We start from the raw sequence: 27584 nt of genomic DNA, 5'->3' as shown, positions 1-27584 counted from the left end.
AGGTCTTGCTGCCAGCTGACGTTTGACAGGACGTGAACATAAAGGCTATTGTTGAATTTCCGCTTTAAGAGGAAGAGTTTCCTTCTAGTTCCCCTGTACGTTGCTATTTAAGGGCGAGAGGCCCTGGGTTTAGTCAGGTGTAACCTTTGGTGCCGCCAGAGTGGTTAAAACCAGTGGAGTGTTCCTTAGAACCTTACTACAAAAGTTAAATAATGTCTGGGTATTCTGTTCACAAATCTACCCCGGGAATGAGCATCCTACATTTTTTCTGGTTTTATGGTGACTGTGATTGACTTTCAGTATTTGGAAAAGAAAACTTTTCTGGGTGAAATTACCTGGGCTGTAAAGTGGGAATGTATTTGTTTTTTATTAATATGTTTGGTACTTTAACAGGGCTGTTTTTGTTGTTAGCAAGTTAAAATCATATTGTTCCATGCTTACTGATAAATAGGAACAAGAATTTGTGAAGACGGTAGGAATTAAATATGAAGTTGGGCCGCCTACACTCTGCTGCTTGAAGCTTGCATTCCTAGATCCAATCACAGGCAAAATGACAGGAGAATCATTTTCCATAAAGTAAGTAGCTGAAATGCTGGTGACATTCTTGGAGAGATTTCCTTGCAGTTTAGAAGCTTCCCCCTCCTATTCTTTTTCCTCTTGGAATTAATGGGGACAGCATTAATTTGTTATTACGCCAGCCTTGAGAACAAAATGCACGAAATGTGGTGTATTGTACATGTGGAGCTGTGTTTGTGGGTAACAGAAGCAATTTTTTGTGTCTGTTTCTTGAAGGTACCATGATATGCCAGATGTTATTGACTTCCTTGTGCTGCATCAGTTTTATAATGAAGCCAAAGAAAGGAACTGGCAAATAGGTGACTACTTTTTTCCCCACTTCCGTATGTTCTGCGACATTTCTGCAGCTGTTTAATAGGATACAGTGTCTGTATTGCACAATGGAAACTTTATTTGATGTTTGCTACAATTTCTGTAGCAGGAAAGAAAGAGAAATGAGAGTAACTGTTACAAGGTCTGTGATAGCAGAAGAATGTCTGGTTATGTTGTAATTTGAGGTGTGGAGGCAGCTGTGACTAATTAACCAGAGCCGTGAAAGCCCTCCCTTTAGGGGAAGGGTTGGATTCCTGTAGTGCAAAATGTAAGAATCGAAGTAGTGCATTTATGAAAGGTGAAGTCGATTCTCCAAAAAGAAGCATTTAACAATTATTTATGCTGTTCTTTTGCTGAATGCAATCTTCTTCCTTACAGGGGATAGATTTCGCAGTATAATAGACGACGCTTGGTGGTTTGGAACTGTGGAGAGTCAGCAGCCTTTCCAGGCAGAATATCCTGATAGTTCCTTCCAGTGCTACTGTGTTCAGTAAGTGTTTACATAGCTGTAATGTGTCACACATGTTTACATGCTCTGCGTCTCCTGGACGTTTACATGCAATTTCAATGTGTACCCCAGGAACTAGGAACCTTTTTCCCATTTCAGTACATAATCAGCCACTTCGGTTTTATTTATTTAATAATTAACTTATTCCTAAAACAACACTTTCAATGTAAACAGCAGGGCAGTAAATATATAGGAGATAGGAGAGAAAAATAAGGAGTTTGAATGTAGCTACTGATGTGTCTTGTTTCTAATGGGCATGATCTTTTTGGTTTAAATCTGTTAGAGAAAAGATGTATTTTTATATTCAGCTTTAATTTATGCATTTGAATGTATCTTTTTTTTAATAGCTGGGACAATAATGAAAGAGAGAGGATGAGTCCATGGGACATGGAACCAATTCCAGAAGGAAGTAAGTGTGTGTTAAATTCACGTCCATATACAAAGGAAACAATTTTTTGCCGCTGCTAATACTTAACTGTTGTTGAATTCTTCATATTTAGCTGCTTATCCGGAGGAGGTTGGTGCTGGAGTTCCTGTGACTCCAGATGAGCTGACAGCTCTTCTCTACAAACCCCAGGAAGGAGAATGGGGGGCCCATTCCAGAGATGAAGAATGTGAACGGGTGATCCGGGGGATTGAGCAACTTCTTTCCCTTGGTATGTTTGGAGGGAAAAAGTGGAAGGATTAAGAATATCAGCATGGCAGCACATGAGTGAAGAGCAGATAGGATGGAGTGTTGGGAGTTGGTGTGGAGGAGCTGAAATATGCTCAACTAAATCGTTGAAAAGGGCCTTTAAAATTTCATGTGGTGTCCTTTTCAGTTATACTCCCTCTTTGCTGGGGCTTGACTTGCTTCCTTTCAGCTTAATGGGAACTCTCAGTGGGTCATACCTAAATACAAATGAGCACAACATTGAATTAAACCCCTCAAAAAATAACCAACAGGTCCTTACCAAACATCCTCACCAACAAATACCTTGTGCAACTGGTTTGTAGCAGTTGAATAGCATGCTATGATTTAAATTCTAGCCTATATTTATACACGGGACATGTCTGCACTCTGAGTTTATGTTGCTTGTTGTAGTATTTCTTTCGTAAGTGCATGTGCAATGTTGCTCTTTAGCAACAGGGTTGGCTACTGGTATGCCAATCTCAGATGTGATACTTGAACAAAAAACGCTTTTTCAAGAGTAGTTAACAGAGGGTACAAGAGGAAGAACCCTACCCTGTGGGTAATGATGTACCCAGCTGTAGGTCGGTATTGTTTTGCCAAATTCTGAGAAAGAAAACCAAGAAACTATTATAAAGAATCTAGCTTTCTTCTAACTTCCCTTCTGGTATCTTCTGAGGCATCTAAATTATTTTGATCTTTTCTTTCAGACATTTCTAATCCCTTTGCTGTTCCAGTGGACCTTAGTGCCTATCCCATGTATTGCACTGTTGTTGCTTATCCAACTGACCTCACCACGATCAGGAGGAGACTTGAAAACAGGTTTTACAGGTCAGCCGAATTGTTATTTGTTTGCAGTCTGCATTTACTATAGCCCCATCCAGGATGATATGTTTAGCTGAATACTACGTAATGCCACTTCAGCAATATATTTCTTTGATGAGCCAACAGCGTACGATCAGACTCTATTTGGCTCGGGCAAAGTGAGTGCTGCTGAATAATAATTTCTTGTGGCCACATTGTTAAGGCCAAAGCTGGTATATCTGGATCTGGAGTGTTTTCTTTGCTTAACTGAGCCTTACTCTCTAGATGTGTTGTATGCAGGGCATATTTGCCTCATCGTTGTCTCTACAGTGTTTGAACCAGATGCTTTGTTTGTATTGCAGTTGCGAGAAGTGGGCTAAATAGAGCTGTAAACTGGAAATCTCAGGTTTTCCAATTTGCTTGGGGATAAATAGTGCCGTGTTCTCCCCCCTGCCCCCCTCCTTTGAGGATCACTTTATCTCTCAGGCTTCCTTGAAGTGGGCACAGTCAGCAGTCTCCTTTAGTAGGTTTTTCCTCTTTTCATTCCATTCGTTGCTGATTTGAAGAGGGACATCATTTTTCCCCAAAGCTGTCACAGCCTGGCATGCTGGGGCAGTCAGCAGTATGTGAACAGAAACCACTGACCTTGGGCTCTGGCAACCTGTTTCCCCTGGACATGGATTATCTGATTCCTTTTTTTACTGAGGAATCCTGCTGATCTGAAAAGGAAAATAATGTAAACTGTCCTCTCCATCCCCTCCCTTTTTTTTCTTTTTTTTTTCCCCCCCCTGTTTTTAAGGAGAATCTCTGCGCTGATGTGGGAGGTACGATACATTGAACATAATGCCAGGACTTTCAACGAGCCAGACAGTCCTATAGTCAAGGCAGCCAAAATTGTAACAGATGTCTTACTTCGCTTCATTGGGTAGGCATGGTTTTTTACTTTACGGACCTGACATCTTGAGTTTCTGAGATACTTGATTATATATTTTTGGCTTTTGTTATTGCCCTGCAGGGATCAGAGCTGTACTGATATATTAGAAATCTATAACAAGGTGAAAGCAGAAGACCTAAGCAGTACTGATGAAGAGGAGGAGGTAAGACCATTAATTCTGGTCGTCAGAACTTTTTCCCTTTTTCAAACTCAGCACCTGGAAGAAGTTTGAGTAAAGATTTTTTGTTGAGTTTTTATTTTATGGGTAGATGCACTGAGTTTTTGAGATGAGCCTGTTTAGGCCACTTGTGTTGCTCACCTGCGGCAATAAGCTCCCTCAAGTAAGTAAAAATGATTCTTGGAACTGCCTAGCTTTAATCTTACCTCAGTACACGATGTTTTGTTGAGCGAGGATGTATTAGGTAAGGGAAGCAGGAACTGGAGCTGTTACTCAGTCTGCCGAACCAGAAGGACGACAGCTCTCCTATTGTCAGCGAGGCAGCAGAGCTGCTTTTCTTACGTAATTCTGTGTCGTTTCCCATCAATTGTACCATGGAGTGAAATGACAGGTAGAAACCAGGTTAGATATCACTTCCTTTAGCTCCTTCTCTCTTTACACCTTCTCCCCTTAAACACAGCTTGTAAACGTTTTGAAATACGCAAAGAAGCGACCTGCTATAACCTCAGCCACTTGGGTTTGTTTTACTTTTTCAGTGTTGCTTCCAAATACATGAGCTAGTGTAAGATGTACTGAGGAGGTTTCTTCCCTCCTCCCTTCCCCCAGACATACTCCGTTGTTGCAGTTTTTAAATACTTAAGTTAAACCTGATGCTGCTTGAGCACCTGTGTGCTTATGGCTGGTGCTGTTGTCCTGGGTTTGCGTTGAAACTTAAGGCCTATACTACAATGTAATAAATTAATTACTACTATAAAACTGAAGATATAGTAATGGCATCTATTTTCACAGACTGTTAAAAGAGTATTTTGAAGGATGTGAGGGATTTCTGTGACTTAAATAGCAGACCCTCCTTTCCCAACCCAACCATCTTGTGCCAGTTGTGAATCTCCTCTGTCCCATGTCAAGCAGTGATCAAGCGTGTCCAAAATTGCTACGATATCACCTTCCTTTCTCTCCAGCCTTTCAAAGAGCTGGTTTAGAATATGTTTTGGTTTAGAATATGTTTTAAAATGAGAAAGAAATTACTTTTAGATTCTCTGTAGGAACTTTCCTGTCCTGTGAAAGTCACTTATTTTCAATCACAGGTAGAAAGTTGTGTACAAAGGAGTTTTTCCTATAATTTCTGAATCCAGATTCTGAAAAGATTATTACATACACCTGACATAAGTTAGGCACTACATGAAGCCTGAATAAACTCAGTACAGGTGCTCAGGGCGTGAACATTTCAACAGGGGAATACAGCTCTGCAAGAGTAGGACTTTGCTGAGTCTTAAGGACTGAAAAGAAGCCATTCATATTTCCCACGTATTTATATATGATTTCTGTGGAAGCAAACTTGGAAAAGAGATGAAACAGCTTATCCACCTAATTATTTTTTTAAGTTATTTTAGTTCTAGCTTGAAGCTAGTTTATGTTTTGCTCGAACCATTCACTGCATTTGAGTAGTTTCAAATTGCGTTTGTTGTTGGCTGTTAGGTTTTAAGCCCCTTTTCCATTGCTGAGGGCGCACAGGCATGCCCGTGTGTAATCACTGCCTTTGCCTTTAGGTGGCAGAAGTAGATGTAGATTCAGACGCTCCAGGAACTTCCTCTGGAAAAAGACGAGTGAGTAAACATTTCTGCTTGGTCTCGCTTGTGAAGGGCCACAGGCCAGGTACTTGAAACGCTCGGTTAGGTCTGGAATGGTTTAAATTTGTTGCAGCCTGTAGGACTGTGTGAATTCAGTTGCATGAGTATGTAAGTGTTGGCAGACTAAGGAAGTTACTGGGCAGGAAAACTTACTTAAATGCTAAAGAATCTTTTTTTTTTTTTTTTCTTTTTAATTTTATTTGAAAGACAATTGATTTCAGCCAATTTTCAGTCAAAATTGGCTGAAAGCTGACAAAACCAGCAAGGCTGGATCTGAAATGCTGCACACCTCTGATGTGTCTCAGTGTTCATATATTACCAGAAGAGGCATATTTCTACAATTTGCATACTGCATATTGCTGTGCCATCAGCTCTGCTTTAGTCTTACCGCCATTCTGGTTTTAATTGTGGAAATCCGCTTTGAACCATAACGCTAGTAAATTAATGGGACCTTAAAGTGAAAAATTGGAATATTCTGAAAAATGATGAAAGACATCTGTTTCCCTGCAGGTAAGGCGGCGAATAAAAAGACAGCCCATGAAAGCAAGTCCTGATGCTTGGAAAGAGCAATGCAAGCAGTTGTTAAACCTGATTTACGAAAGAGAGGACTCGGAGCCTTTTAGGCAGCCAGTTGATCTCTTCTCCTATCCTGTAAGTATAACTTCCATATGCGAAATTAAAAAAGCCTGTTGTTCATCGTTTGGCAAAACATCCAGGCCGGGCACGTTTCTAGCCTCTGCCTTTCTGAGCTGGCACGCACCGTGTTCTGTGCGCTCATGTTTTCAGAGAATTATCTGCAGTAACTCACAAGTAGAAATAATGACTTGAGAGTCACCGCTGTGGATAATCACTTAGGTGATCACTTTTATTGCCATAGGATTTGTCAGCCTTTGTTATTTTCTTGTGTATTCTTACAGGATTATCGAGATATTGTAGACACCCCTATGGACTTCAGCACTGTGAAAGAAACCTTGGAAGCAGGAAACTACACTAGTCCCTTGGAATTCTACAAAGATATTCGTTTAATATTCTGCAACTCTAAAGCTTACACTCCTAATAAAAAGTCTCGAGTAAGTAATAAATCCTAATCCCTTCTTTACAAAGACCCTGGCCCCATGTGCTGAATCCAGGGCATGAAATAAGGTCTGTATCTGGAGAGCGAAGCGCTGCATTGTGAAATAAAAATAAGCAGTGTATGTCAATTCTGAGACCTACGGTTATAAATTTGCTTTGTTCCGCTCATGCAGATCACTTCTGAATTTCATTCTCATCTGAACACTCTGAGCTGAAAGCTTCTGAGAAGTTGTATGGTTACTGTTGCAGCCGTTTCTTTAATAGTTGTAGCAGGAAACTCATCACCGGTTGCTTTTATTTTTCCAGTAATTTATGCCTGGAAACAAGGCTATCAGCTTGATAACTGCATATAGAGAGAGTAGGGTCTTTTTTTAATCTCCTATTAATGCAAGTATTAGCCTATATTTCTACTGAGAGCACTATAATACTTAATTTTTTTCAAGTTTACTTGGTATACTTGCCAAGATTTTTGCACAGTGTTGCCTGTGTTTCCCAGATGCTAATCTTGTTGTTTTTTTTCTTCTGCGTGCAGGAATAGGCACAAAAAATGTTTAGGGCTCTAGTCCAATACAGGATATGGCAAGAGGGAAAGGGGAGATCAAAATGTTAGGATATGGGTATTTTTATATGAGCTAGGTAAAATGACTGCTAAGTGTGTGACTGCCCGTGCAGACATGGCTATGTTGGATGCGTGTTCCTGTGCGGTACGTTGCCTGCCAGCTTTTCCTAACGTGCTAAATGATCAAACGATTCTAAAATTTTCAAGCGTTGTAACGATACATTGTTGATGCTCAAAAAAGTCACAAGCTGGCACGAGGACACAGATGCAGTTTTTAGCGCCGTTGATGCAAAATAGAACACGAGCGGTCGACGTCTTTGTGATATAAAAGGAGACAGAATTTTGACTGTTTCCAGACATTAAATTGTGATGACCTTGTTGTTGTTATGAGAAGCTGCGTACTGAATAAGGTGCTCAAGTTGTGACAAAATCACATCTCTGAAACGCATCATTTAGCATAGATTAGTGAGCTGCCTAATATTTCTTGTGTAGAAACAGGAGCACTTATAAACTCTTAAGAAACACATGCCATTTGGGACTAGACTGAGAGACTGTTACTTCAAGCACAGTAATACACAGAACTTAATATTACTGTAAAATCTTCGTGTGGCACCTGACATGGTTTGACACAAGATTTTACTACACTAGGCGCTGTCACACAGGAGGAGGAAGCAGAGTGTGCCGCAAAGAGCGTTCAGTGCACGTGTAAACGGCGCTGGGTGGGAGGAAGCAGGAGGTTGAGTGGCCTTACTTGTCACTTGAGGAGTAATAGTTCATCAGTGGAGTAACAACTCCTGTGTTTTGTGTATAGCGGGATGATGAGAGTAAGCTTGAAGTAGGATGATGCTGTGGGAGAGGGGAGCTCCGGCTGAGCATTAGTGTGAGAGAAAGCACAAAGTTGCTGTTGCTGAAGGCAGATTGAACTCTTGGTGTTGAATAAGGGCTGAGAGGTGGGCTGCGGGTAAGCTCTGAAGGTAAAGATCAGTAACTTCTGCTCACTTTATTAGAAGAGAAGTCTGTAGAGGATTTCAAGAAGACAGGTGGTTTGAGGGTGCGTTGTGTGTGCTTGATATCAGAGTAAACTTGGTGAGTTATTTACTGCTGCACGCTCCCTGGGAGCTTCCCTGTGGATGAATAACTGAACAGCTTGTGAGTCAACTCCCAAATTACTTTAATAGAGTGGCTCATCAATATCCATTTGCTTAAATACTGTGAAATGCCTCATTGAGATGATCCTTGCTGGAGGGCTGGGGCACTCAGCTGGGCCTTCTGCCACTGCAGGTTCGTCTGCTGCCAAATGTGTGCCAACATCCTGAGGTTTTCTAGCCCATTTTACTGTCTTTGCAACAGCATCCTGAATGGAGGCAGGAGGAGCAGAGTAATACATACCAGAGCTAAAGAAAGAGACATTGCTAACGCATAGGGGTCTGGGCAAAAATGAAGTTACATGAATGTAAAGAAAACCATATCAAAGAGATGTTATATTCAGACAGACTGCAAGAGGTCTGAGGATAAGATGATGATAGCATCATCTTCATGGTGTTTCCACAATTTTCAGAAGACTGTGCAGCAGAAGGGTATAGGTATGAGGAAGGAGTCAAGAACTTTATTTCTGCTGAGTTTGAACTATTAGATTGTTGTAACTCAAACACATCCAAGGTAAAATCCTGAACAGAAGCAAATGCAGTCTGAAATATGGAGAAATAACCGTGAGTGAATTTGTGGATGAGGCCGCACAGAGGCAAGGCCTAGAAAGGGGACGGGAAGATGGCTTAAGGATTTTGACATCTGGCTTAGAGAAATTAGGAAAGAGGATGCTTTAGTTGGCTTCTGTGTGCAGCTCTGTAGGGGTGGTGTAAGGACTTGTGACTAGGGAATTAAAGCAAAAAACAAAGGTGAGGGGGCAGCAAAGTTCAAGTGGTTTTCCCTTGGTACTTCAAGTTGTCTTATGGCATGCTTCCGTGCTTTGTGGAGATTAAAAAAGGAGGCTATATTTCAGGAATCTAGATATCCATTTTCCTTTAACTGTAAATATTTTGTACTGTAAGTAATTAAATCCTTTTATGAAAACACTTCCTGTTGCGAGAACGCACATGTACCACGGAGGGGAATTATCTATGAAGAACCTCGTAGTTAAATGTCACCATGAATTTTTCTTCTGTGCTACGAAGTCTGGGCATCTTCATGATTTTTTTTTTCCTTGATCTTCTAGTTATTCTACCTCTAACAAGTATGACCATGCTTTCTCACTCCAGATTTACAGCATGACACTTCGACTCTCTGCCTTATTTGAAAATCATATGAAAAATATCATCTCCGAGTACAAGTCAGCAATGCAATGTCAGAAGAGGAAAAGGCCACGGTACCGAAAACGGCTAAGAAGCAGTAGCAGTTCACCATCAACTAGCAGAGCATCTAGGTAACGTCATGATAGCAAGACTTGCTCTCAGTGTCATTTGAGATGCCGGTGGTAGACATGCCTGCATGAATAAGCACTCAGTAACAGTATTGCTCGTTTCCTGATGCACTTGCTCTTTTGGGTGATAAAAGCAGGAGCTCAAATTCCGTCCTCAGTTTGTAGTTTGTGCATAATTCTGGTAAACGAAAGACCATATAATTAGACGTATTCCCCCGGCAGAAATGGAAAAGCAGGTCTCTTTTTGCCTTTGTTTAGTAACTGTTGAAAAAAGTGTTTTATAATACTTTTCTGACTTCCGTATGATACATTATCTAAGTAAACTGAGTATTTGTTTTAGAAGGTGAGATACAATCTTGTTCTTGCAAACTCGTATTCAAACAGAATGATATTGCCACTAATTTTAGTATTACTACACCTGTGCAAGCACTGGGAAGAGATCATCAGTGTTGTGTATTTGCTGCAAAAAAACCATGGCGCTTTGTGGGGAAATTGGTTTTGAGTCTTCTGGTGCTAACGATTTTGTCTCTTTGGGGTATTTTCTGTCTTCAGCCCAAAAGGGAAACAGAAGCAAATGAAGATTCAACCTAAACCCAACCAGAATACCTCACTCCCTTTGACCAGAACTAGTTCTTCAGTTTCATCTCATGGTGAGGAGAAATTCTCTAAAACGCATCCTTTCCCGTGCAGCAACTTGTATGTGCACAATGATGAAAAAGCTGAAGGATGTTTCATGTTCAGTTTAAATCTTAAATTCATGACACATGCAAAACCCACCTGTTGAAAGAGCAAGTAGCAAGGTCATGTAAATACGGTGTCAGTAGACTGTGTTAGCTGAACTTGGCCCTCCAGCTGTTGGTAAGTTGTTGGTAAGGGTCAGAGAATAGGGAACCTGGGTCTGTCCTTGGTAAGGATGAATCCAGTGACAAGAGGCTGGACTTCCTGTATGCAGGCGGTTCTCATACAGCGACTGCAAATACGTTAAGCTTACTTTGCATTATGCCCCAGAGAAATCAGTCTTTTCGTGGCTGCAGAGGCAGCTTGGTGAGATTAACTTCCTGACTTGGGCTGTTAATTCAGGTGACACAAAACTTCCCCAAAACGCCTTGCGTTACAACCCTATAAATAGAGGATAAAAGTGACTCTGTCCTATTAGTGGTGTCCTGTCTACAGTTTCAGATACAGCAGAAGAACCTCTGGGTTCAGCCACTGGTGAAGAGATGGAAGGCCAGCCATCTTCCTCAGGCTCAAATGCACAGAACCGAAGTGGAAATACCGTTGATCCAGGGAAAAGTAGGCCAATCAGGAGTAAATCTACACCAGTGAAACAAGGTGAGAAATAATAAGTATTGTGTTCTTTGCGCGACTGGTTTCACTAGAAATGAAAGGTGTTGCTTCTGTCTGATGTTTATGATATTCTTGCCTGAGTCTAGCATTATACTATATCCCCAAACCATACTGAAGAATTGAATTTACCTCACTTCTTACAGTTCTGTGGTCTCTTGTCTGAAGCGTGGCATGCACATGATGCCACATGTGCTTCAGTGAAGCCCCTTAAAATTTCTCCAGATGGAAAAGCTGGATTGCGCTTAAACTTCTTGAAGTTCTTTCAGGAGTTACAAAAAGGCGAGCCGAACGAAAAGAATCCCCACCCCAAAACCTTGTCCTTTCATTAATCAAGTTGAAACCAAAGATGAAAAAAAGTTCTAGAAAAATTTAAGTATTTTTGTCGTAATCAGGACTAAGTGGTTGTGATTAGAAGGGAAACACTTTGAAAACTGTGGTGTTTTGTCGGTGGGACATGTTAATCAGACCTTCCACTGAGGTAGGCATTGAACGAGCATTGGCTGTAACCCTGAAGCCTTTGCCAGGTCTGTACGACTGTGCTGTAGCAGTGTTGTATGCTGCAGGTCAGCTTTTGGTATCCCATGTTAAGGAAGATCTTTAATCTCCATTGTCAGATTCCTAACTCCAAAAACGTGCACTGTTTTGGGTCCCAAGCCCGCAAGATACTTTATATAATATTTTTAAGTTAGGGTGCTCAGCAGTCCTGGTGAGCTGTCTTGGGTTATTTACTGCCTTGAAACTGTGCTTGCCACAGGTGTTCCCTGGAGTGAGCCTTGTGAGAGCATGCATTTGGTGGGGAACAAATACTGCTTGCAGAGTGTTATTTTAATGTATGCAGGTTTGAAATGTATATTAGAGTTTTTCCTGCCTTGGCACCCTAGGTAAGATTCATCTGACTAAATGTTAGATGTTTGTGTCTAACCTAGTCACTTTGGGCTCCTATTATTGACTGGATCTTCACTGAACTCTTAGTCAAGAGGGTTGTCAGTTCTTGCTTCCAGATAAGATGACCTGTGTTTACTTTGTCTGATAAATTTTCCCCTAGAGCACCTGTTTGTCTCCGCAGCCTGTAAAGGTCGCCTGTGGTGAGTAGCTCAGAGCTGGATCATCCCCAGAGCACACCTCAAAGGCAGATGAGGCGAATCCCACTTTTTGTATCCTACTTGGCTCTGGCGTGATGATGATAACCGATAGGGTTATTTTGTGTTTGCTTAGATCACTCTCCTGATGGACCACTTACAAATGGTGATGGCAGAGAACATCGGACAGGAGTCAAGAGGAAGTTAATAAGTGCATCAGAAGACGACGAGCATCTGGAGGAGGCGGAGGAAGAGGAAAAGAAGAAGAGAGAATTGAAGGAAAAATCTGGTTTATCTTCATCAGAAAGTGGGGAATCGGGATCCAGTTCAAGTTCTGAAAGCAGAAGCGGCTCCGATTCAGACTCTGAATCAACATCTAGGACAGATCAGGATTACATCGATGGAGACCATGACTACAGCAAAGTTGTGCAATCCAAAAAACCCAAACGAAAAATCAAACGAAAGATCACCGGTGGGAAGCGGAATTGGCAGGGCAGAGGGACAGGGAGGAGAGGTAGATGGGGGAGGTGGGGGCGATGGAGTAGAGGGGGAAGAGGCGGTAGAGGCGGAAGAGGCTGTGGCAGAGGAAGAGGTGGCGGCAGGGGAGGAAGAAGAGGCCGAGGAGGCCGAGGAGCCTCGCGAGGAGCCACCAGAGCGAAGCGTGCCCGAATTACAGATGACGAATTTGAAAACCTGTTTGGAGGACAGTTTGGTGAAAACGTGTTTGGAGGGCGATTCAGTAGACCGCCTCGAATCAAGACACGGAACGAGGGCAGGAGAACTGTCTTGTACAATGACGATTCTGATAATGACAATTTTGTGCACACCGAGGATCCTTTGAACCTTGGTACTTCCAGGTCAGGCAGGGTGCGGAAAATGACAGAAAAAGCCAGGGTCAGCCATCTCATGGGATGGAATTATTGACAGATGAAAAACTTTGGAACAATTTTAAAAGAACTTCAATGGCCTTCTACTGCAGGGATTTTACCAGAAAATCTACCAAGCAAGTTGTGCGGGGACTCCACTCACGTTTCACAGTGGTGCTTTTCCATTACGTCAGTTTGCGTTTGTTTTGAAACTTCAGATCGCCACACTTCATTGGTCAAAACTAGCCTTAGTCATTAGGCCTTAAATTGCAGAAATTCTTCCCCACACACTACGAGTTCATCACATTAAAGAGGCTTCCAGCTTCTCAATAAGAACATGACATTTTGAGTCACGATTATGACTTCTCTCCCTTGTTTTGTTTTTGTATTATAGAAATAGCACCTTCTTACAGAGTTTTTATGTGGTTTCTGCCATAAATCCTTATACACAGTAATAATTATAACTTTTGCACAATACACCAATCCTAAAGGCAGCTATAAAATGTTTACAGTTTATATATTGTAAGAAGGATCTGGATTATTTTAATCTTCCCAGGCCAAACGTTCATGAATTGTGCTGAACTGAAGTATGTCTATACTACAGTTGCGGGGGTCCTGATGTGCTTTCTATCGGTTCTTTATTCGTGTAAAAAGTGACAAAGGGTTGGTGCCTTGTAAATATGTAGCAAACCTTTGATGTGGTGTGTCCTATGTGTGCATTAACTTTATTAAAAAGAGAATACTTGAGAAGTATGAATATCTAGACAAAAGGTGCCAAATGCAAAAGTTACTTGCATCTATTTTCTTTTTGTCCGCTCATATTTTTATAGTATTAATAGAGATTGTGCAGCTAAGGGGTAACTTCAACATTTGAAAGGTTCCTCCTCTTCAAAGCATAACGTGATTTTTAATAGTAGCTCAGCTACCTCTATTTACAACTACTGGAAGCTTAAAAGAAAATAGATGCTATTATTCAGTACGTGTTGAAGAAGAGGCAAGAAGGAGCGTAGAGGGATGGAGTTGCTTGCGAAGTTGTAGAGTAACTATATCTCCATTATATTGACACAACGAAAACAAAATCTAAGTAATTCTCAGAGTTTTCAGAAGCGTAAGGTTCTCAGCAGCTGGTGGTTGGTTTGTGCGGATAGGCTGACTGGCTCCCGCGCATTTCTGCTGCCACGTGCTCGGTGCAAATCTGCGTTTGGTTTAATTTGTCCCTTCCTTGAGGGCGATGAGGGGGCTGAACGGAGCGCGGGTACCTCTGGTGGCTGGCAGTACGGATGGGCTCCGGTTCACATCCTGCAGGCGGGCTCTTGTATCTCAAGCTTCCAGAAGAGAATTCGTGTTGCACTGTACTCTTGTCGTCCTGAAAAGTGTTGAAACCAGAAATTGTTTTGGTAGTTTTAGTACAGTATGTGGCGACGTTTGTAGTCTTGCTCCTCGGTGAACAGAAACAGGTGTTTGGCATGAGCAGCCTCTGGCTTCGTAGGGTCTGGCTGGAATATATATGGGACTTCAGTTTCCTCCCCTTGTCTAAATGAATCTGACAGTTCTAGCTTGGTTAAGAGAGTGAGTTCGATGACGCAGAGAGAGCAAACAAAAAGACTAGAAAGTTTTGGTGGAGTTTTTCAAGAATATATATATATACTTTAAAAAACAAACAAACTTTCATCCAATATCCTTAAATTCTTCTGTGCACAGCTTGGTCAATAATTCTGGAAAACCTCAGGCAGCAAAGAGTGACCCATGTATATTCTCAGATGCAGAAGGAATTTAATTTTTGACTTTCTATATTAAGCACTAGCTATTTTATCTCGCTTTCCAAAAATTCTAGTTAGATGCGAAATGACTTGAAAAAATGCAGAGGTTTAGTTTTGTGATGGAGGAGAGTATATCCGAAATTGCTCAGAGCATTAATACGAGTTTATGGTACAGTACAAAAATCACACTTTTAATTTTTTTAAGAATGTTTTGAAGGGCCGTAATCAGTTTCTGGATTTGATTCAGTTGCGTTTTGGTGGGGGAGGTGTATGGAAAGTGCAGAGGCTCTCCTAGTTCTGTACTGGGCTTTAAAATATAAACACCTGTCCTGTCATCTCTCTCATATATATGTATATATATATACACACTTATATATTTATAAGAAATGTGTTATTTCTTTGACTGGTTGGTCCTTCTACATATGGTAACCAGGAATAGCATGTAAGCATCAGTCCATAGTCAGAATCATCCTCCTTTTAGATCAGTCCTGTTGAGCTAATGTAAACACTATCGTTTCTGTTCTAAAGCCTGAAAAATCTTGAAATGCAAAAGAAATGCTTTTCATATATTTCTGACGGGCCGAAGATCCACTTATTTATTTTGTGTAGGGGCTGGGGAGAGATAAAACACGTGGATTCCAGAGAAATCGCTTTATAAGTTTGTGCATTTTAGCAGCAATTAGAATAATACTTAATCTGTTCTTAAATGTATCTTTTCTATGTAATGAAGTACTGTGAAGATAACAGTGAAGCATCACTTTGCTGTGGCGTAAGTATTAATCAAAAGTGTTCCATGATTAAGAGCTAGACAGCAGGGTGTGCTACAACAACAGAACTATTGCTTCTTGTAAAAAAAAAAAAAAAAAAAAAAAAAAAGAAGAAAAAAAAGCTTTTTTTTGTGCATGAGAACGTTTTTTATAAGCATGAAAGAAATAACTTGGGTTTAGAGACGTTATTTTTACTTGCTTTTGTAGCCGGATTCTTCCTCTGAGTTAGGCGATCGATTTCTCATAGCCTCCTTCTGTGGAATAGTTACAATTTTGTAGTAACTTGGACACTTTCTCTCAAAGCCCGGGTCCTGTTAGGAGCCACTCATAGTTGCAGAAAACTTTGTATCAGCCCGGCAGCTGCAGCAGAAGCGGTAAAATGACTTACACCTTGTGCCGTCGCGCTGCCTGACCCAGGACCTGGGTGCTTCGCCAGCACCTCGTGAAGTTGCCGAGCTCCTGCCAGGCTGCACCGCCCCGTGCGTTGCAGAGTCACGACCGTAGTCTCTCTCCTTGCACTTTTAACCAAAAACTCCCAAACTCTGCCCAAGAAGAGGGTTTGCAGGTCTGGTTACGGATCCGATTCCTGCAGGCTAACAAGGCGTGCAGGCAGGCCAGGGGTTCTTCTGTTGCTGTAGCATTAATTCTTGGGCATCGGTGCTTCAAAGATTTCTCTAGACGTGCAGTCTTGCGTGATCCCTTCCCGAGTCGCCGGGGGACTCGAGGGCATTCAGAGACACCTTGGAGACCCAGGGCTCGCGCCCCGAGGGGCTTCGCTGGCAGCGGAGCGCGAGCCCCACGCGCTCCGTCCTCTGGGGGGACGGGGCTGACAGTCTTGTGGGCATCTGTGTTCTCAGACTTCTCCTGGCTGCAAACCTGCCGCTGCCGTAGCGCTCCCGCTTCTTCCCGGGCCAGGGCACGCGTGACGAAGCCGATTTTGCAGTAGCGATGTGCTGTTGTCTCAGTTCAGCCCAAACTTTGCCTGCTTTTTATTTTCTCTATCGCCTTTTGGCTTTCTCTTTGCCATGCTCCACCTCTCCTCTTTAGCTTCCCATTATTGCCCCTGTAGGTTCGTTCGGGTGCTCTTTCGGAAACATCTCGATGATCTTTATTTCGTCTAGATTTAATTCTTTATTAATCCCTCTTTTCCCCCAAGACTTTCCATATTCGTTGTATCTGCCTTTGCTAGCAACAACCCCCAACCGCTGGAGGTGGATTTAACGAAGACGGAAAGCTTGAGGGCTGCTCCGCGCCCCCGCGGCCGCCCGTACCCCGAGGGGAGACGCTGCCGGCTCAGCACGTGCCTCCCCGTGCCCCGGTGCCGGAGGTGGCGGGGCCGCGGGGCTGCTCCCAGCGCGGCCCTACGCACGGCTGCGTAAGCCAGCGCTCAGCTCCGCCTGGCGCCCCTCAGCGCGTGTGCTCCCTTCTGCTGGATTACTCCTTTTATTCTTTTTTCCCCCCTTTGCTGTGTGAATAGCAGTTGATGTAACCCTCGTAGAAGTCGCGTGCTTCCAGCCTCACGAGATACTTCTGGTTTAAATAACCCGTGAAACTTTTATGCCGGTGCTTGAACTTCGCCGGGTCTCGGCAGTTTTATCGCTCCTCTCTCTCTTTCAAGCGCTCCTTTCTCCATAAACTGAGCAGAGGCCACCCCCTTATCGCAGTCGCCCCCACCCTGCAAATAAACAAGCGAAATAGAATCGCGAAGAAGTAATTGGTGGAGGATTTTTTTGGGCCGCCTAAAATTTTGCGTCCTGTTGCGCCTTTTAAATTTCCCTGAACGTTTTCTTAAATGTACGCCTCGGCTGCTTCTCCTGCACGAAGGCAGGCAGGCTGCGTGGTCCCAGAGCACTGAAAAGGTCTGACACCGGGTGCATATAAACAGGGTTTTCAAGTAATTAAAAAAAAATAAAATATGGAAAGACCGACGCCCATGTATTTGCTCTTGATAATGTTTGGAGGCTCTTTTGGCTGCAAAAAGCAAGGTGAACCTCGTCAAGCGATTGAAAAGGCGGCTCCTGCGTGTCTCTGGGATAGCTTTTGGCAACCGTTCAAAATCACACAGTATTAACGTGAGACAATAAGTTTAAATCACTAATTTTTGATAAGAACTTGATTAATACGTCATCTTTAATCTGAGAGCAGTGAGTGAGGGAAAATTGAGTAGCTGTAGGTGTAAGGGTATCTTGTCAGCCCTGACTTGGAGTGTCCTGCTGTCGATGGTCCGTGTCATGAATTCAGTGTTTTAAACATGTATTTGTGTGTTTACATTTCTTGATTTTATTGTCGGGGTTGTTTTGTTTTTTTTTTTTAAAAAAAACCGTCATGCAAAGTTTCCTAAAATGCTAATTCTTTACACGATAGACTGAAGGAGCAGTTAACAATCCAAGGATAAATCTATATTTAGTATTGTAGGGAGCTGTCATTGTGTTCTTACAAGTATGTATTATAGAAAATTACTGCGCATGTGCGATAGATAATTTTCAAATATTAGTATATCGGAGGTTTACGCATTGAAAAAAAACAAACTCCTTTATGTACAGTAAGTAACAGCCTGCAAAATTTAGTCTAAAAGTTGTCTTTTTTAGTATTAGAAATGCAAGGACCTGTTGGAAGCTTGTACATTTTGAATATGTCATGTTCAGCCCACAGCAAACTTACGCAACTGTGCTATGAATCCCTGAAAAATTAGATTTCCAGTGGAATTGCTGTCACAGCCTTAACTCTAGCGTTATAAAAATGGTGCTTAAATACACTTATGTGCATGGGTGTGGGTACCTGGTAAGGGTTTGTCAGAATCTAAAGCGAAAGCGAGCGGCTCGGTGCTGCCCTTGCGGGCGCACGCTCGTGGCAGGTAACCGCAGCCGCACTCGGGAGTTGACAGACGTGTAAATATTTGGGAAATATTTAAACCGGTGGACGATTAAGAGCAGTTTTGGGGTTGTCAGTTGGGGAGCACTGCGTATCTTCCCCATTTCGGGGTGCGAGAGAAGCAGCCGGGGTGGTGAGAGGAGCTGCTGCGGGGCCGGGGGTCCCGCGGGCCTCGCGGCGGCGCCGCTCCGTGGCGGATAAGATCAAAATCCTCCGTGTCTTTTCCTAAAACTGCCTCGGATATACTCGGATATACTCGGAAATCAAAGTCTGATGATTATTTTTCTGTAGAAATACTAATCTAGGCTATTCTTTCCTCCATGGATCGTTATAGCAGACTTCATTTAGAAATACCAGTTGATGTCGGAGCAATGAAATTCACGTGATTTAGGCTCTCCAGTTCATGGTCTGGATGATATAAAATACTGCAAAAATGCACAAAACTATTAGAATTATGTCTACTTTCTATATTGATTTTTTTTTTCCAGGTGATATTTATGCCCATATCTTCACATCCGCTATCTCAGGTCCCTTTAAATGAATACTTCAGGGATTTTGATGCCACTTGTTGGCAGACCAAATGTAATATTTATATGCAATGAGCTGTTAGTTTTTGTATTGTACAAATGTAAATTTGTAAAGAATTTTTTCTAGAGTTTTTTTGAAGTCACTTATGTAATCTAGGATGTTTCATTTTCCAGCTGTGGGATTGTCTTAATAAAAAAAAGATAAACTCTGACGTTGGTTTTGCATTGCTTACTAAATAGTTTAGAGGTTAAAAGGATCAAAAAACTTTAAGATTGAGTTTTCAGCATAAAAAGAAAATCACTTTTTGATACAACTGGATAATTTTATACTTATAAAAAAGGAAACTTTTATAAACTGGATATAGGAACTTTTACAAACCATGCCAGTCTTGAGCAGGACAGGACGGCGACCCTCGCCTCGGCCAAGGGCGGGGGCGCGCTGGGCGTCTGTCGCCCAAATCACCATCCGCCTGGCTCCAAAATACCGTCTTCCTGGGCAAAAGGAGAGCAGGAGCGGACGGTTTCATGGAAAACTGTGCGAAAAACGCTGTCCGGGGCGACAGGCCTGCGCAGAGCCTCCCCGAGCAGCGCCGGAGCGGGCGACGAGGAGGAGGTTGGTGGGTGAGGTCCCTGCGGCCAGCGCGGACACGGTCGGCTCCGGCGGCGAGATTCGGCTCGAGGAGGAGGTCGTGCCTGCTTTTCAGGGGTATTTAGTGCAAACCAAAGAGCTACTCCTTTTTCATCGCTGTTCTCGCCCTTTTGTTAAATAGAAGCGATAATATTGTTTAAACAGGGCTTTTCCTCCGCGAGCGGCGCCCGCAGCCGGGCACGGCCGGCACCGGCTGTGCCTGGGGCCGCCTCGGCGGCCGGGCGCTGCCCCGGGGGGCTCCGGGCTCGGGGGCTCGCCGTCGCTGCGTGGCACCCTTCCGCAGGGCTGGCCCTGCGCCGTCCCACGTGGGAGCGGGGAGGGGCTGGGGGCTGGCGCGGGGCCCTTAACGCCCTTGCGCCCCCTCGGCCCCGGGGGTTTCATCCTCAAAAATCGCTGTTGCCAGTACTCGAGCAAGGCGAGCCTGCCCGAGGTGGCCTGGCCCTGGCCCTTCAGCCCTCCCTCACGCCCGTCCCGCCGCGTGCTGCTCTCACAACGCGGTATTTTGGCTTTTCCCCTCTCCTGGCTTATTTGACATTTCATTTTATTGCGCTGATTCAAACGGCCCGAATGGCAATTCCTTTCTGGTGTGGGTGAGCTCATGCTGCAGGCTCCGCGAACAGAAGGGCTTTTTTTTTTTTTTCCCTTGGCTTTGTTGATTACAGAGAATAAAATTGAACTTGCATTGCCCAGATGCTGAAGCCCCCTGCTAAGTCCAGCCACCGAAAGGCATTAGTGAGAAGAAATAAGAGCTGCTTTACCTTTGTCAAACCACCCTTCGCTGTCACCCCCGTAGATATTATATCGTAGATTTTATATACTTTATATCATTGTATGTTTAGGCCGTATATGATAATGCATGTTAGAAAATACATCATATGAATTATCCATGTAGTCGAGAACAATTCAGTTATTCTTCCAACACCCTCTTGGAAATACATTTTGTAGAAGTACTTTTTTAACAGTCGTTTTTGCAGATGTTTCAGAATTAAATTGTGATTTTTATACATTTTAGCAGTGTGTGGACTAAATACTACCTTGCCCTGATGTGCAGCACAGCTGTGTCATCCCAACACTCATTTCCAGCCTGGAAGACCCCGAAGCACCCTGCTCCATCCACCGCTTCGCCTGTGCAGGTGCTGTCGGTGGCTGCGGGGCTCCGCGCGGCTCCCAGCCCCGTGCCGACCTTCGCGGGAGCGGGGAAGCCAGGCTTTGCCTGCGTCGCATCTTTTCATTTCAAAATAGGCCCCGCAGCAGGATGGTTTGCCCTTCGGTTATTGTGGGGGCACCTCATCGAAGCTGCTTTTCAAGGCTCATTGAAAGGTCTGAAGAGATGTGCAGCGTGTGTCCTCGGAGCCGACCGCGGGCTGCTTTCGGGCTGCGGGACGGGGGTGCCACCGCGGGGCCCTGCGGCAGGAGGAGGGGCTGGGGGAGCACCGGGCTGGTGCCCCCCCCCCCGCCTCCCGGGAGCCCGGACTTTTGGGCTTTCTTTGTTTCTTGGTGAATAAAAGCCCTTTGTCTTAAAACCCGGAGGATCGGACATCGAGCCAGGAGCGCCTCTCCCATGACGCAGGCGTTGGCGGTGCTGGCAGCCATCCCACCCCGGGCTGCCTTCCTCCCGCTCTGTCTCCCGGCAAAACCCCTTTCCCCTCCCCGCCGGTGGCGCGATGGGGTCCGGCCCGGCGGCTGACGCAGGGCAGCCTGCCCGCCTCCATCAATATTTGCTCGGGCGCCTGGAGGGAAGGTTTTAACAGCTCCCACTGACGCAAGGAGCTCCGACCTCGCCCTCCCTTCCCGGGGCTGATGGGCTGCCCGTCCTGCCGACGGCGCCGGCGGCCACTGCGGAGCATGAGGGACCGGCTGGCGGAGCTGCGGCGGCGAGCCGCGGCCGAGGGCGACCCGCACGAGGATGCCCTGTGCTTCGACAACCCGGCCTTCGTTGGGGACGACGCCAGCTCCGTCGGCCGGGCGCTGCGGGAGGCGGCCGAGCTCTGGCGGGCGCTGGACCAGCTGGAGCAGCTCTCCGAGAGCATTGACAGGACGCAGCAGACGGTGCTGTGCTGCACCTCCGAGGAGAGCATCACCCGGGAGAAGCAGGGGCTCGGCGCCGCCAGAGCCGCCTTCGCCCGCGAGGCCGTGTCCCTGCAGTCCCAGCTGGGCGCCCTGCCGGCAGCACCGGAGCTGGGGTCGGGGCAAGCGGGTCCCCGCGTCCGCCAGACCCAGCTGTGGCTGCTGCTGCGGCGGTACCGTGCCATCCTCGCCCGCCACTACGCCCGGGAGAGCCGCTACTGGCAGAGGCTGAAGGAGCAGATCGGGAGGCAGGCGGAGCTGGCGGGCATCGACCTGGGGGCCGAGGACTTGGACCGGCTGGCCGAGAGCCCCGAGGCGCCCCGCATCGTGGGCCGGGAGCTGGGGGAGCTCAAGGCCAAGCAGCACTTGGCCTTGGCCCAGGCGCGCCAGCAGCAGCTCCTCGACCTGGAAACGCAGATGGTGGAGCTGCACAGGCTCTTCCTGCAGCTGGAGGGGCTGCTGGCCGAGCAGCACGGGGCCATCGACAGCGTGGAGCAGTATGTCCTGCAAACCCTCGACTACGTCGCCCAGACCAGCAGCGAGGTGAAAAAAGCCTTCAAGTACCAGCGGCCCTCGCGGCTCTCGTCCCTGCTGACGGCGGCGCTCGGCCTCTGCGCCTGCTGCGCCTGCCTGCCCTGCCTCAGCGGGACCGTCCGATGAGCCCGCGCGGCACCGGGAGGGTTCTGCAGCAGCTCTCATGGCCTTCCCTCCTGTGGCGCCGCAAGAAACGACGTCGTGAGAGGCTTCTGCCGTCTTGTACTTCTTGCACCGCGGTGCAGGGACCTCGCACACCTTGCACCGCGGTGCAGGAACCTCGCACGCCTTGCGCGGCAGCACGGACACCATGCACATCTTGTACGATGGCGCGAGGACCACGCACACGCCTTGCACGATGGCACAGGGACCACGAACGCCTTGCGTGGCAACCTGGAGACCGTGCACGCCTTGCACACCAGCACGGAGGCCACGCTTGTGCTGCAGGACTGGCGCCCAGTGCCCAACAAGGAAAAGCACTTTTAATACTATGAAAATACTTAAAAACTTTAATGTTGCATTAGGAGAGGAAAAAAAAAAAGCCCGTTGAAGTTTTTGGCACATTTGTTGTTACACGCGAGGGGACTCGATGGCTCGGTGCCACCACAGAGCAGCGTGAAGGCTCCTCCACCACCTCTGACTCTTTCTTCTCACCGCTTTCTCCAATTTCTACTCCCCCCTGACACCAGGAGGGGTTTCATATGATGGGTGCAGGTTTCTGGGAGACTGCAGGAGATGGGCCCTTCCTTAACCAGCACATTGCCAGGTCAGCCAATATCCCACGTGTGCTGGGAACTCGGTGTGGCCGTTTCCTCCGGTCCCCGCGACACCATCTGAACTTCCCAAAGCCTCTCAAATTAGGGACCGGGGCCTGGTTAAGTTTCTCGGGAACCCTTTGCGGAAGGTCCCTTTGTGTCCTGGCAGTTTCTGGAGTCGGGTCCCAGCTCTCTCCACCACCCTTAGGGTTATTTTTGTCTTCTGTCTGAGCCTTAATAAATCAATTTCTCCATAACCTCTTGAGTGTGGATGGGTGAGTTATTTCTTTGCAGCGGGTAGCCCAAAGCTAACAAATTGCAGAAACGGAATGACTTGGTGTGTCTATTGGGTTAAATTCTTATGAATCTAGAAAACTTAGTTTTCATGCTGATGAGTGTGCTGCTTTTCCTGATACGGGTCTTTTCTGTTGAGCTGGAAGGCTCCCGGCATCAGGAGCATCCATCCTTGCGTGAGCTTCACAGGGGAGTGACCTTCTCTTGGTCTATTTCCCTCCTGTTTGTCCCAGCAACCCCAGAGGAAGCTTCCTGGAGTGGAAATCAAATAGAGGCAGCGAGCAGAAGGAAGCTTCGTTCACACTTGCCGTGTCACGGTGCGGTGCCGCGGTGGCTCCTGCCCCCCCCAGCCTCCCCAGCGCAGGGCAGTGACCGCCTGCCCAGTCCCGTCTCGTGTGGCCAGACCACAGGAAACACCGTCTACATCTTATATTAAAATCCTGTTTGACGTGTGGTTGCAACAGCAGCCTCCTGGGGAAGCATTGAAGACTATTTACAGACTCCGGGGACGTGCGGAGAAGGGAAAAACCTCCGCGAGGTGGGGGAGGTGGCAAACCCAAATGCAGCGTAGCGTATATTTAACCACGCTTTATGCAACACCGGCATGGCTCCGTGCGAACGACCTCTGCGTAGCGCGAGCGTCGGCCTCAGCAGAGACCTGCCTGAGCCCCGGCTTGGCTTACTGGGCAGCACCCAGTGCCAGCAGCCCTGCGGAACTGGTTGAGCTGCTCAGTAAATGATTATCCATATAACGTGCAGGAAAACCACTGTGTTGTCGTCGGTGCTTTCGGCCAGTGCGTATTCACAGGGGGTTTCATGGACCGCAGCGTCCTCCGGAGCCTGGCGCGGAGGCGATGGTCCCCAGGCGCCGGCCCCTTGGCAGCTCTCTCTGCCGGCAGCGGCGGCCGGGGGCACGCTCTTTCTTGCATACGGGATTAACAAGAAAATAGCCCTGATACGTGTTACACGGCCGGGTGAGAAGTTAAGGAAATGGGACAAAAAGAGGAGAAACTTTGCACCTCGGAGCGGATCTTTCCACCGATGGCTTCAGCAGTTTACGGGACTTTATGAGTTTATTCATCAGGTTTTTCTTCTGATGCTTGGTTGCCTTTCACTAAATATTGGCCCCGGAAGGAGACTGATTACGCTATAGAAAAGTGATTAACAATATTGTAATGTGGGCATGAATGTTCGACAGGATGGGAAAGCTTCCTTTCTCCTCTGAGCAATGGTTGGGGCTTCATTTGGAGCACGTTGCTTTAGGAATATTCCCAGGGACGATGGAGCCAAGGTGAAGGACCTGCTTTAATGATTTGAAGAATATACATGAGGAGGCTGTTTTAATTATTTCCCAGATGAGCATCATAAATTTAGGAAGTTCACATTTAAGGGGAAAATTAAGAGAAAGCTAAACATGGTAGGGTAAAATCAGGCTGCCCAAACCCCTTAGCTCTGTTCTGTAACGACATGCTAAGACTGCAGTCATGCCTAAGGTATTCTAATGTTTCTTGCTGCAGATCAGATTATACTTTTTTTGCCTTTCTTTCCACCTAGAGCCATTAGGGAAGGATACCCTAATCATGGTATTCTGAAAACTGCGCCTTTATCTTGTCCTGTTTTGCGAAAAGAAAACGAGCCCTGCCCCAGCCTTCCTCGGTCGCTGCGAGGCCCGCCGTGGGCTCTGGGTGGGTCGCTGCTGGTGGGACACCGGACCTGATGGGGAGAGACCCGGCGATACCTCTGCCGGCTGCTCACCGGCATCACGAAGTTGATTATTAACCCGAATGCAAATGGATGCTCAGAATAAGATTCATTAAAAGAGGAATGTTTTAGTAAAATGCCTTAGAAAGAGCCGGCTTAAAAATACGAAGGGTTTGTAGGTGTGCCAGCAGCATGCACTGGTTTTCACTTGCACGGTCTTCCAGCTGAAGAAATGCCACTCTTTAGAAGAGAATAAAAACTCTTCCTGGCATTTAGGCAAGCAAATAGTTCCGGCACAATTTAATCACCCTATAGGACTTCTGTTTTTAGGCAGGTTACTGCAGCTTGAGAGTTCATCGTTCCTGCTCAGAGACCCCGGGAGGACTCGGGCTCGCCAGCTCAAACACTGAATTTTCATCCCTTCAACACTGTTGATTTTTCATGTCACAACAAACAGCTCTTGAACAGAGTGATTTCTTGTGAATGCAACTTTAAAAGCCTCCTGAACATTGAAGTTGCCTGAGATCTGTTCAATTTGCAGCATCCGTTTGGCCAAACCTCGAGACGTGCACATTTATTGGCAAAAGTGGAAGGGAGGGTTGCATCAGCGTTCAGGACTGTGATTCCACTTTGCTGTACTCCAGCTGCCCTTGAATAACACACCCTGGCACGGGGGCAAGGAGAAATTCTTAATTTGAAATATTTATATATTTTCATTCAAGACGAGAGAGTTAATGAATTATATTTACATTTTCCTCAAACTATTGCCATTGAAAACCATCACTCAATATTTCCATTTCCAGAATTTTTCCCAAAAGTGGGGTTCTTTTTTTCGTCAAAAAGACTTTGTGTACCAAATCACGCTTGGTATTTTTATTCTGAGTGTACTTAACATCAAATCAGAAAGTCATTCTTCTGTGTGGGCTACCAAGTTATTGCGATGCTTCAAAACACTTTTACACTCCATTCACCAATACAGAAATGTGGCAGCGGTTTAAATTGACTTGATTTGTTTTTTCCCCAGTTTTTCCTGTATTTTCCAGCGAATCAACAACTCTATGAATAGAGCTCATCAAGTATCTGCTGCTGCTGCCTGGCTTCGGAAAATGCGGCGCTCTGGCTCCCACGCCTTTCCGCAGGAGCAGGGATCACTGCCAAGCCGTGCAGGGGAGCCACTTCTTGTCTTTCTAGTAAGAGATTGGAAACTCCCTCCTTGGTTTTTATTGGCAAATTGGGCTCATTTCAGTGTCGTTTGGGTGCTTATTGGAACTGCGTGCCTTTGGCGTCCCAGCAGCCTGACCCGCCTGGGCAGCACGGAGCAGGTCACATCTCAATGTTAGAGCCCTTTTAAGGGCGTTTCTCCAGCAGGCGTGAAATAAATTGTGTTTTCCAATGTTAGCATATTGCTATTGGATTTCCCTGGCGGGGATGAAGTTTGATCTCCGTGCCTCTTCCTGCAGTTAACTGAGGCAAAATCTATCAGGAATAATTTAGGACAAAGCAGTTCATGTTTTATTACAGGGGTCCCTATCTTAGAAAACCCGCTCCTTTGGTTCGTTGACCTGCAGCTTTCAAATGCGAAGTAGCTATGAAGTTTTCTCCAACACTGCCTTCTAGTGGGTCTGCAGGGATGTGTTGCTGCAGCTTACGGGTGTAGAGGGGAGCGCTGCGCGTGTCAGCATTTCTGACCCAAATCTGGGGCAATAAGCCAGGCCTCGCACAAAATTGCTTTGATGGACCGGCACCGAGCAGTGTTCTTCCAGAGAAGAGCAAATTTGAAAAGACTTAAGGAAAGGGAGGCAGCAAATTCCCGCCGAGGCAGCGTCGGGCCGAGGGTTACGTCCCTGGTGGGGAACAGGGAAAGGAAAGAACACAACAATCAGGAGCGCTCACTGGTGTGGGGGTTTGGGCAAAAGGTGGAGATTAAATGGGGGTTGTGGGGCAAGTGGAGGGAGGATTCGGCAAAGCTTGGACCCGGGGGTGCCACTTGTTGTTTATTCTCTCTCCAGTTTGGGGGTGAAAGCCCCTTCTGAGTCCTGAAGGACGGCAGCACCGTGTCCCCGGGACCCCGAGCGTCCCACGGGTGCACAGAGCTAACGGCGGTAGTAGTGACAGGGGTGCGCGTGGGTGACTGACAGCAACCCTCTGCCTCTTCCCGGTGAGACCAAAACAACTGTATTTTTTTGTGATGGTCTTTGTATTCAGCACCTTTTCAGCTTTGTTGTGTTTTCTTTTTTTTTTTTAATTAACAATGAACCTCTTCCCATTCGCTCAGTAAAATTGCACCAGCGGAGCCCGAGCTTTGCATGCGAAAGATGCACAATGAGCTGTTGTGAGAGGAGTCGTGGAATAATCATCTTGTGAGCACTGAATTCAGCTGCCAGGTGAGGAAAAAGCTGGGCTCGCGGAGAGCAGAGTCCTCATGGCTCCTTCCTGTGCAATTAAGGGCTGAAACCGGGCGAGTGTTGCCCTGCTCTGTAAGCCCAGGCTGTGGGAGATGGGCCCCGTGTGGGGCTGGGGGAGCCGAGGGCTGAGCCTACCTCCACGCAGGTCCGGGAGGTTTCCTGAGGTCCCTGCCCACCCTGTGCTCCCGAACGTGCCCACCTCCGTGTCCCGGATGCGGTTGTTCCCAAGGGGGAACGCTTGGTGCTTCCTGAGCTCCCCGATAAATCCATTTATTTCCTATCATGAAATCAGAACAGGGCGTT

General features: G+C 46.1%; 2 protein-coding genes across 2 annotated transcripts in view; both read left to right on the top strand.

Moving 5' to 3' along the window:
- The window catches only part of BRWD3 (bromodomain and WD repeat domain containing 3), a 62498-nt gene extending 43410 nt beyond the window's left edge, over nt 1-19088 (top strand). The window contains exons 26-40 of the mRNA XM_064462842.1: nt 452-576; nt 793-875; nt 1267-1378; nt 1744-1805; nt 1897-2052; nt 2777-2897; nt 3670-3795; nt 3886-3967; nt 5530-5586; nt 6121-6261; nt 6528-6680; nt 9499-9662; nt 10212-10309; nt 10833-10991; nt 12222-19088. Coding sequence (XP_064318912.1) covers nt 452-576; nt 793-875; nt 1267-1378; nt 1744-1805; nt 1897-2052; nt 2777-2897; nt 3670-3795; nt 3886-3967; nt 5530-5586; nt 6121-6261; nt 6528-6680; nt 9499-9662; nt 10212-10309; nt 10833-10991; nt 12222-13009 — 2427 coding nt within the window. The 3' untranslated portion in view covers nt 13010-19088. The remainder of the gene's footprint in view (nt 1-451; nt 577-792; nt 876-1266; nt 1379-1743; nt 1806-1896; nt 2053-2776; nt 2898-3669; nt 3796-3885; nt 3968-5529; nt 5587-6120; nt 6262-6527; nt 6681-9498; nt 9663-10211; nt 10310-10832; nt 10992-12221) is intronic.
- A 2282-nt stretch (nt 19089-21370) lies between these two features.
- Nucleotides 21371-22252, top strand: LOC135315428 (syntaxin-1B-like). Its single transcript, XM_064463577.1, has one exon. It carries the CDS (start codon nt 21371-21373, stop codon nt 22250-22252), a length of 882 nt encoding a protein of 293 aa, XP_064319647.1.
- The last annotated feature ends 5332 nt before the right edge of the window (nt 22253-27584 follow it).

The sequence above is a fragment of the Phalacrocorax carbo genome, chromosome 11 (genome assembly GCF_963921805.1).
Source record: "Phalacrocorax carbo chromosome 11, bPhaCar2.1, whole genome shotgun sequence".
In the NCBI taxonomy this organism is placed as follows: Eukaryota; Metazoa; Chordata; class Aves; order Suliformes; family Phalacrocoracidae; genus Phalacrocorax; species Phalacrocorax carbo.
This window is presented reverse-complemented; position numbering and strand designations above follow the sequence as displayed.